Here is an 11,507-nt window from a genome sequence, read left to right as displayed (position 1 = left end):
ATTGTTTTTAAGAAACACCTGATGATAATTTTATTATTAATCTTAATTATTCTTACCTATGTGCGGATAGGTTGGTATATTTTTAATAGTTTTCTATTAAAAATGACTATGATGTTAATATAAAAAAGCTTATTTCTTCATATTGGCATTATAATCATCATATTTAATCGTCTTTTTATATCATAAAAAATGACCGCAGCGTATTATATAAACGTACGGTCCGGCACCGGTACGTTACAGTGGATTGTTGCTATTATAGGTTGCTAAGGTAACGCAAGCCACAACGCAAGGAGTCTGTCAAAATATACTAGGTGAAATTATTATCAAGAAAATCTAAAAAACTCGCCGAGATGACTGAACAGATGAAATACGTTGTAAAGGAATTAAATACGACATTGGGTCGAAACTATGATCTGATAAAGTTTGATGCATTAGACGAAAAGCAGTTGTTGCAGGTGCTCGTGGACTTGCTTGTCATTTTCAATGCTGGAGACAAGGTATTACTTATACATACCGTTTTAAAGTACATATTAAGATGACAAATAACATTATTCATATTGTGGAATGTTAATACTTGATAAAGATCAATTAAATCATACTCGTAGTTCTGTAGATTAATTATTTAATTGGTGCAAACATGAGTAGTTCACTACTTTTGTGTGGTGGTATTAACATTAATGCTTGTTTCCGAATATAAAAATATATATAATTTAACCTTAACAGCTTGCCCTAGCTAAATTGTGATGTATGTATATATATATATATATACTCAAATCATTAAAATAGTATTTGTCTTAATTAGCTTAATATTCGCGAAGAAGATCCAGAAACAGTACAAGTGAGACTATTAGAAATGTTGGGAAATGTTAAATATCGGCCTCCCGCTGGCACCGAACCGACTTTATTCAGGTCGCAATTACTCGCTGGAGATACGCGAACTATTCATCATGCCTTACACTGGCTTCTGTCTAACAAAGAACAAGTTAAAAATACAGCATATCTAGCCAAGTAAGTTGTTATTTCTTTGTTGCATGCGTCTGAAATTGTTAAATATAAATAGCTGTCGAAGGAGACATAGGTAATATATTGTCTATTTGTCTTTGTAGTTTGATAAGATGGAGACTCAATGAAATAAAAAATCTGTTATATTGAAGAAGTTATTAATTTATAAATTAATGCGTCCATTGTACCCTTGTTCGTTATTATGGTTGCTTCAGGATATTAACGCGACCATCTTGTGTTCCTTGAAAGTCGAAAGTTTACAAAGTTTTATTCTAATGAAATATACCTACATTATTTTAGTTAATTTTAGCTGTATTAGATATATTTTATTCTATTCGATATTATTATCATAGACGTCATCTTAGAGTAAAATTTGAGTAAATTTTACTCTAAGATGACGTCTATGTTTATTATGTAAAAATATATGTGATTTATGTAATATAAATCCAAGATGGTGGCATACCTAAGAATGCGGACCCATATTGGGTATCAAATAAAAGGGCTTCCTGAGAAGAACTCGAAAAATAATGTGACGCCACTCTTTATCCAGTATGGCGGACTTCTAAAGCCTGAAAATCAATTTTGAAGCAGATATCTTTAACCGATTGGGCTGAAAATTTGTATACGTTCAGTTTGTATGACAATACGTGGTTAACTGTGTGACGTCATTCTAAATCCTGCATGGCGGAATGTACAAGATGGAGGATATTTTTTTTAAATTCATTCTTACAACATTACCCATATTGTAAAATGAAACGGCTTGCTGAGATTCAAGTCAAAAAATAAATTGACGTTACTGTAAACCAATATCACGGAGTAAGTTTTAAGTGCTTGCCTATATTAGGGGTATTAAATAAAAGTACTTACAGATAATACGAATGCAAGTTTAAAAAAAGCGATGCTGAATATCAACTCCATCGCTCCATTCCGTCTGGAATTTTAGTTTACTTGGGTTTTTGGAGTCGTCCATTATGATATTGAGGTCGAATTGTTCGAGTCTGTTTGTATCGGTTCGTTAACTTTGGCTCGTGAGCTAGTCGTCAATAGCATTGGTTTACTTAGGCTCAAAGCCCTTCGCTGCTGGTCAAGCATACGGGGCCTCAAGTAGGGTAAAATCATTAAAATGTCTTCTTGAAGAGCTATATTGTTCGAAATTATCTGGCAAACGACCTCGCAACAATGATACCTTGAATGAGGTAAACAGACTGAGAAACGTGTGCAGCGATAACTAAAAATTAAAAAACCTTTTTAAAAACAAGCTTTTATTTAAATGCGCTAAAAAGAAAAAGACACTGAAATTTTACTGTTAACTTATAACATCATTTCATATGTAACACATTTGACACCATTTATATGATATAAAAAGTTTGTCATGTAATGAAAATTTATTGGATTTTTATGTCAACTTTAAAATCCACAGTAGTAACGCGAGATTTGAGATTGCCTTTGAAAGAAACTTAGCAGTGTTTACACTTTAAGGTCTCGGAAAACAATTCTCTCTCCCTCCCCTACTCCCTTCCAAAAATATTTCAATAGTCAAAACTTAACCAACATTGGTAAGGCTCCTTGCGCCTTGGATTAAGAGGGCATTGATTTCTATTGTTTTTATTTTATTGGTATTATAAATAATATCCTTAAAAAATCAACTTAAGATACTATAAATACTAAACACTCGTGTAATTATGAAGTAAATTGCTTATACTATTGTTTGTTTGCTTTTTGACATAAACGTTGTAACGTTTGTCAAACATCTGTGAGTAAATACACTCTACAATAATTATTATCCTTAACGTTCCTTTGATGCAATCAAACAAAAGATAATAAATATAAGTATGAAAGTAAATTATAAAATATTTTGCAGGTATTTGAAAATCCCTGATATACCAGCTGATGTCGCGAGAAACAATTCGGTACAAGATTTACTAGATCTGTATCAAAACTTAATAGATGAATTTAAAGATGTACATAAAAGAACGAGGATGCTGCAGAAAGAAAATGCGTCTGAAATCATTAATGATATAAAAGAAATGGCTGTCGAGAGAGACATTGGTAATATATTATATATTTACTGCATGTAGAATGCAACAATACTTTTTTGTAGCGATACTTAGTACTCCCGATTTGAACCATGAGTGAGCCAGTACGGGCACAATGGACTTCGCATCTCAGTTCCCAAGGTTGGTGGCCTATGATACATCATGTATAATCAGTTGACTTACAAGTCATGGTTAATATATTTTTTAGTTTCAATACGTTTAGGCGACAGTGACCATTTATCATCAGGTGACCCATTTGCCAGTATGTCTACGTATTACGAATTAATAAAAGATGTATTGTCTTTGTAGTTTGTAGTTATTATGCTTCTAATTACGGTTTGTAGTTAGCTTTGTAGAGCAAATTGTATTATGCAATCCGTGCCTACAAGATTACGATGAGGTCAAAGTACTTACTCGAGGACTCTACATTATTTATATTAATTAAGACCCAATGTCAATACGTATGCCATCTTTTGTTGTATTACTATGAGACTTATATGTTTAAATAAATAAATGAGTCTATTTTATTATAAATAATACGATGCGATTATAAAAATTACTTTAATGGTTAATTGTATTGAATTTTAATTAGGATTAAACTAAAAATTGTATGTAATGAATATAAAATATAGTAATTGACTGTAATAATCTAAATACTATATATATATATATATATATATTTACTTGGTGGTAGGGCTTTGTGCAAGCCCGTCTGGGTAGGTGCCACCCACTCATCAGATATTCTACCGCCAAACAGTACTCAGTATTGTTGTGTTCCGGTTAGAAGGGTGAGTTAGCTAGTGTAACTACAGGCACAAGGGAAATAACATCTTAGTTTCTGAGGTTGGTGGCGCATTGGTGATGTAAGGAATGGTTAATATTTCTTACAGCGCCATTGTCTACAGGCGGTAGTGACAATTGACCTATTTGCTGGTCCGTCTACCGATATCATAAAAAAAAATAAAAAAAAGTAATATTTCGATGAAAATAACTGAGAGCTATCATCGTGTATGTGATCTCAATAGCTGGATTGAAAATTCTATACAATGGAAATGCTAACAAAGCAAGAATATTATATATGAAATTTTAAAAAGCATAAAAAATTTAAGGTTTTTTTTTAATATAAACATTATATTATCAATACATAGATTTTACAAATGTATAGTATGAGGAACTTTTCACGTGTTAAATTTGTGCTTATGATCAATATCGGGTTCGGTGGTGAAGAAAAACATCATGAGGAAACCTGAATGCGGCGTATGACATTCTCTTATACATAAATATATGCTGCTATATATTCACCAAGATCCATTAGAGCAGTCTAGTGGAATACTCTTCAAACCTTTTCAAGGCAGGGAACTTAGCCTAAAGTGATTTTTACTTCTATATCTATATGTAATCATTACTTATTAATTGAAAATTATTAAATACGATCAGTGATAAAGCGTCTCGAAAACGTTCAAGTACATTTGATGGACGTGAGAGACAAGGAAGACTTGTTAAATGTAAGCAAACTTCTACGACTACAACAAGAAAAGGCTAAGGAATTCGAAAATCAGGTAATTAAAAAAACATCAGATATTAATATATATTTATATCACTTTATAAGAATAAGGTTCGTACTGGCTTTTCTCAAAAGTCATAGGTACTCAAAGTGAATTAAATATGTTTTGTTATGACTTTGATTTTTCAGTATGATATGCAGCAGTTGCAGCTAAAAACTGCGTCGGAACAGTTAAAACGATATTTAAACGTCATTCACGGCCAGAGCGCTACTCCCAAGAGTGCATCCGACGTGATCAAACATTTACAAGAAGAAATACAGGTAGCTTTAACGTTTCTTGTTGCTTTTTATAACTAGGAAAAAGTTTTTCAACATGTAATTATTATATAAGAGTATCTTTGTTTTGGATACTGAGATATTGACATTATTCCTTGAGACAATTTTATTGCAGTGGCATAAAAACGTAGCTATTATTTAACTTAAACGAAATATATTTTGAAGTTCTGTTTATATTTTTAGTTAAATAGCTATTTGATGAAAGAAAAACTGCCCCAAGAAAGTGCCAATTTACAGAAAGAACTGAATATTATGCAGACTATTGCTTCGGAGCAGCACCCGACGAGGTCGGATTTAATAACAGTTCAAGATAAGGTATAGAATTTAACTTTGAGCTTGATTTTATTACTACGATTTTAAGTAGCGGAGTAAAACTTGAAATCCACCCATGAAATGGCTGGCAAACTTTTTAATACTTTATCTTTGCAATTTCGTACAAGAGATAGCGGATATTTTCAAATGTTTTAACAATATTATCTAAAGCAGTTTCCTAAATAATTAGGTTTCGTCTATATGACGATCCGCAAACTTGACATTATTATGAATGCCTAAGCCGCATCGGCGCCTCACCACCTTCGCCATATGTGAGCCTGAAACTCCCTCATAGAGTAACATAAAATGAAATAAAATTAATTATATGTACAATGTACACACGTAACGTAGAAAATGATATTGGGGCAAATGGAACAAATTATGAAATTAATGAAATTGATACAGTAGCAATGTCGACGCGACTCGTATAAGACATTTATATGTGGCGATTATTCATAATTATGATTATATAATATTTAGCCCGGCGCCGATGCCTCTGCGGCTCCCTCTAAATTGCACACGAACGCTACATACGCACTTAAACTGTACGTGGTTTTTATTAATATGAAAACTTGCGGTTCGGAGCTGGTATTCCATGTACACGAAGCCTAAATGCTGAACTTTTGACGTAGCTCACTTGAGAACACCAGAGTGAACAGTCGTCATTCAACCGCCAAAAAGGGAATATTTTGTAAAATTACAATCGTCTATAAATTCAATTTGACTCTGCGTAATTACAGAAAAGGATTTCGTTATTGCATTGGCGACGCTTTAATAAAATTGGAAGTATATCTCGTAAAATGACAATATATTCATAATAGACGGAGAAAAAATATCATGAGATACAATCATACAAGTAAACTTCCTCGCCTAATAATTATTTATTATTAACGAAATATTATATAAAATTATCTGTTTTACGTACATATATCATATATTATAAACAATCGTTGATGGCTTGGAATTGAATACTCTAACATGTTGTTCGAAAACTGCTTTAAAATATAATGCTTAAAAAATATAAAGCAACAGCCGAACAAGAGCTGAATAATATATACAAACGCCCATGAAAATATTTTGGTGTTTGTCCTCTTTATACTTTGATTTAACTTTTGTTTGTACAATAATCTTGTATAGATAGCAACAGTAAATAGCGAGATAGAGCAACTGGTACAACGTCGACTGGCCGCATCTGACCCTCAAGAGGACAAGCTCGCGCCGTTTCGACAGCAAGCTGCAGTAATTAGACGCAATAAAGAGTTGAGCGCTACCCGTGTTCACGAGCTAACAACCTCGTTGAAAGAACAAGAAGCGACGCTCGCTGATCTACGGTCACAGGTTTGTTTAACAGCTGCTGAGCAAACGTCACAAGATACGTACAAAGTTTTTTTTTTGGTTTACTCTGCCAATGTGTAAAAGGGGCGTATCCCAAGCGTTAAATCAAGGTGTAAGCTATCTGTATTTCAAATTTTAATCAAATTAGTCTGGCCGTTTTTGCGGGAGGTTTAACAAATATATATATACTTATATATAAAAAAAAACATTAAGACCTTTTTTAATTCTAAATAATACACATAAATGGAAATTGATGGCGTATTTGGCTTTATTACAACCTGAAAGAATAAACTTTAACATTAAATTATTAAAAATAATTAAATTAAAATGATGGCTGTAGTTAGTCTATTTTGAAGGTCCAATTATAGATCACTGTTTTCAGCATTGCGACCGGTATCTGCCCAATTACGCAGAGAATGTTTGTTTCAAGTCCTGAATCGCAACTGACTTATCGACGAAGTCTTAACATACACGTAACCCCAAAGAGGAACGTCCAAAGGTTCAAAACACGTAATAATCTGCTTAGCAATATGGTTCTAAATTCTCGATAGAGCCTTGTTTTGAGCGCTGTGTGTTTCGGTGCTCCGTCATGCTGAAACCAAATATCTCCGAATTAACGGGCTTCAATCAGGTAGCAAAAAGGTGGTTGTAATGGTGTTACCAAGTACCGCTATTGACAGTTTCGTTCTGTCTGGCTTTATTTTTAAAGATATATGGACCAATAATCACACTAAATAGTGCATTTTGTACAACTTCGATTATTGATATATATTGAGCCAGAAATATACCTTATCACTAATAAAAAAATAAATGTGAAAACATCTTCATTGAGCTGTTCTACAGCCAGATTAGATTAATCTAAAGCTTAAAATTTAAGCGTAAATTGAAGTCTTTCGGCTTGAATTACTGAACGAGTTGGATTTCATAATTCTTCAAATCTTTAGGTAAGGATGTCAAATTGATAGATTACGGTGTTCCGTCACACACTCCCCTAATATAATAAGAATTGTACGACAATTGTACCTACCATGAGTAGTCTGTAAAAAAAAAACGCATGAAAAAAGGTGTAAATGAATAATACGTTAATATTAGTAAGATTTCTCGTATATCAAGTAGATTTAATGTAATAATTTAGGTATATTATTAATTAATTTTCCGCCATATTTTATTTTAATAAAGTTAAAAAATATAGTTAATACTAATAATATTTAATAATAATATTTACTATACTTTTTATCCTCTAAATCTAAAGTTCATTAAACTTATTTTTAATGTATTATAAATACCGTAAGTAAAAAGCTTTTACAGTTTCAAAATAAAGATGACTATTTTGTCACAACTAAATAATAAGCAATAAAATAGTATAATACATTTTAGTTTTAATGAATTAACTTTTCGAAAATTTAATAAACTTTATGTGAAAAACAACTTATTTTCAAATAAACCTAAATACACACATGTAATACTTATATTACCTTCATATTACTTTCATTACATAGTATAATACAAAGTCATTTTCCGCCGTCTGTACGTTTAAATCTTTTAAATTACATAAACATATTGATTCATGAGAAAGGTTTATATGTGTAATGCACATATAATATAGTAGACAAGAACCAAGTAGGTAATTTATTTATCCTAGACGAAAAAAAAATAGAATGTTTCTTTTTATGTTTGATCTTCAATCTAAAACTTGTGTATAAGAACTTATTGTAACCGAGCGAAGCCGGGACGGGTAGCTAGTAATAGTAATAATACTGCGTTCTATGAAATGATTTCCATTAAAACAGCAATCTTGAACATAAAGTCTTTTAAGAAATACTGTTTATATAGCGTTGTATAATTTATAGACATGCTTTTATTTTAGTCACAGCTTTGACTTTGAAACTTGACCCAGTTTTAGTCAAGTCGGTGGAACCATTTATGTGGTATTGTTATTTTCCCATTGATAGTTCGCTTGGTTTAGGTCGATAAATGAAGTCTGTATTAATATCAATTTAAGAATGAATTGAGGTAGACCTTTCAATTCGCATAAATTTCTCTTACGTTCACGTTTGTAATATTGCTCAATTTGAAAGTTCATGTAATAATTGATACATGAAATACAATAGATTTGTTCAGCAAACCTTAGAAATATTTATAATAGTAAAAAGAGTCGCTAAAATATATTGTAATAAGTTCAACAACATATATTTACTATTGTTTAGACATTTAATATAAATCAATGTAGTATAATTTAAACATTAACCATATTACTGTTCAATAAAAAACATTACATTAAAAATAAATACATAATACATGGAAGTGAAGAAATAGGTAAAAATTATTTTGATAAAAGAAATATACTTCTATTTTATTGCTTTATATATAATATCGTTAAAGTAATATTTATGTTCGTTTATTAGAGAAATAATCGGCTAAGCCACGTCGATCTGATACTGGGGTATTTTTCTCATTTCAAGTAATCGGTCATTATGTCGAAGCGTCGAAAGATTCGTCTCAGATAATTTCTGTGCTATTTCTTTTCTAAATGATGTTGGAAGAAGTCTTTGATCATGATTAGGTATTAAGATAACTCTGTATAAGTAATCCATCTTTTCCTATTTTTGGTTTTCTTATCGTTTGAAATGAACTTGATTGAATCGAATATTTTATAATGATAAAAGCAGTCTCAGGATGATAAACAGAAATTAAATTGTTTCGAATAATTAACTTCTTAGATGACAAAACACTTTGCGAATGAAACGATTTCCACCAGGCCGTTTCAAAAGTTTTTATTGATCAATTATTTATATTTATTGGTTAATGAAAAAAGTCATTTCGAAGCGATGGCAGATTATTTTTTTTACAAGCTATTAGTTAGAGTAATGCTTTTTTAGTGGATAAAGATTTTTTTTCTCTGGCTTTAAATATTTGTATTTACTTCTTAGGTGAAACAGCTTCTTGGGGATATGGTTCTTAGAGGCGAGGAGTTGAAGAAGTATGTCAATTCACTTCGTGTTAAAAGCAATCTCTATAAAAGACAGAGAGCTAATCTTTCAACTTTTAAGGTAAACTTCTAGTCGTTTATCTAATTATCATGTATTTTGTCTATAAAATGAAAGCTTTTATTTTAGGTAGAAGCAGGTATCCTCACAAGGACATTGCACATTTTGAGTACTAACGATCCTACTGTTGAAATGGCCCTTGTGAACCATAAGAAAATGAAAATTGATGACGATGATATTGTTGAAAAAGGCAACGAAAAATTGTCAGATTTGACGAAGAAGTCATTGCATGATTTATCTCAGGTAGGTTAAATTATTGGAAATAGTTTATATTGATTGGTTTTTTAAATATTTTTAAAATGTATATTATATTTTAGCTTGTAGCACAGACGGCTCAAAAATTATCGCAGGTGCGTCAAGAAATACAGCCGTTGGGTGATAAAGTGAAACCTATTAAACAAGAATTCCAAGAAGTTCAACAGCAGTACGAACAGAAAAAGAGAATTTACGAAGCAACGTCTATCAACATTTCTTCACAAATGGATCCTCTAAAGAATCAAGTCAAAGAGTTAACCGACCAACTGAATAATAAGGAGAATGAATGGAAAAATTTACGGCAGAAAATTACGAAGGCAGAAGGTTTGCAAGAAGTTGTTATGTTTGAAATGAAAAATTCCATGCAGTCTCCAAGGAAACCCTCAAAAATGGAAGCTTTGAAAAAAAATGTTGCTGATATGGAAGAGGCTGTCAAGATTTTAGAAGAGGTGATGTTGATTTTATAACACAAGACTTATTGCTATCTCCACATAGTATTAAGCTAAATATTCAACTATAGCATTAATCTACAAGACAAAAAGCAATTTATTTAGTGACGCTTAGAGCATGCAAATTTCGCAATCGTCGGGTTTAGTGACTCTCTTTACATAATTCCCGAGTGTGCTCTAGTTTCGAGCGACACGTGTGACGAGTGCATAGTAGATAATCTGAATTGTCCCACGCACTGCTCTTACTCACAAAATTCTTGTTATTATAAATGCGTCAGGACAGAGATAGATGACCTCTTTTCTAGCAAGTTTGTAAATTCGTAATGAAATAAATATTTAAACACGAAAGTTAAATTCTAAACTTACTAATTTTACCGATTGACAGTGTCATTATATAACTAAATTTAGTTTTGAATGGTTTAGGAACAAAGGGCAATAAGTTCTCGTCAAGGAACTGTGCAGGAGCAGACTCGACTGTGGCAGAATACATTACAGCTGCTACGTTGCAAGATTAAGGCACGGAACGAACCCGCTGCGCGACAAGGGCGCATGCACATCACACAACACTCACAAATGTTGACTCTTACATAAATGACGCGGTTTTTTTTTATTAAACACTTTGCATTCGTTGTTTAGATTACTTAAATATTCACTGTTATTATATTATTGCTAACAAAACAAGATTAATTTACTAGTAGGAAATAAATTTAATATTAAATTGTATTTAAAAAAATATGTATGTGTAGTTGTTTTTTCTGTTATGTTAACATTTACCTCACTCTTTGTTTTAATAATGCTAATAAGTACTTAAAGCTATTCAGTATCAATATCAATGCAAATTATATATATTTGATAGGTATCATGTCCATTTTAGAATAAATGATCACCATTGCCGATAGATAGACGACCATAGAAAGCCCATAGGCTAAGAAATACTAACCATTCTTTATATCGCCAATGGGCTAACAAACAACTAAGAGGTTATGTCCCTTGGGCCTGTTGTTACATTGGCTAACTCTCCTCTTCATTAAATTAATTATTATTGCTTTTGAATATCTGATCAGTGGATGATACCTACCCAGATCTTTACTTATTACTTAGTTTAGAGTCAGTCGATACAGAATAGTCAAAATTATATTGAATGTTTAGTCTTTTAATAAATGCTCTACTGCTAAAGTTAAATGTAAATGTTATCACCGACAGGTTTTTCACAGAATAAATAAAGTAAAAC

At 31.7% G+C, this 11,507-nt stretch overlaps 1 protein-coding gene across 1 annotated transcript; it reads left to right on the top strand.

The window, feature by feature from the left end:
* Window positions 1-350: 350 nt before the first annotated feature.
* On the top strand, window positions 351-10,869 carry LOC125064879 (intraflagellar transport protein 81 homolog). The gene is made up of 11 exons (XM_047672175.1): window positions 351-497; window positions 803-1,008; window positions 2,864-3,051; window positions 4,476-4,597; window positions 4,732-4,863; window positions 5,062-5,193; window positions 6,328-6,528; window positions 9,456-9,575; window positions 9,642-9,815; window positions 9,890-10,276; window positions 10,700-10,869. The coding sequence occupies exons 1-11, from the start codon at window positions 351-353 to the stop codon at window positions 10,865-10,867; spliced, it is 1,977 nt and encodes a 658-aa protein (XP_047528131.1). The 3' UTR covers window positions 10,868-10,869.
* The last annotated feature ends 638 nt before the right edge of the window (window positions 10,870-11,507 follow it).

Source organism: Vanessa atalanta, chromosome 6 (genome assembly GCF_905147765.1).
Source record: "Vanessa atalanta chromosome 6, ilVanAtal1.2, whole genome shotgun sequence".
Lineage (NCBI taxonomy): Eukaryota > Metazoa > Arthropoda > Insecta > Lepidoptera > Nymphalidae > Vanessa > Vanessa atalanta.
The sequence above is the reverse complement of the archived record's forward strand: the minus strand, read 5'-3'. Positions and strand labels throughout refer to the sequence as shown.

Coding starts and splice junctions, on each gene's coding strand:
- LOC125064879 (XM_047672175.1), top strand. CDS start 351: ATGACTGAACAGATGAAATACGTTGTAAAGGAATTAAATACGACATTG. Junction 5,194..6,327: donor TAATAACAGTTCAAGATAAG/GTATAGAATTTA, acceptor AATCTTGTATAG/ATAGCAACAGTAAATAGCGA. Junction 10,277..10,699: donor CTGTCAAGATTTTAGAAGAG/GTGATGTTGATT, acceptor TGAATGGTTTAG/GAACAAAGGGCAATAAGTTC.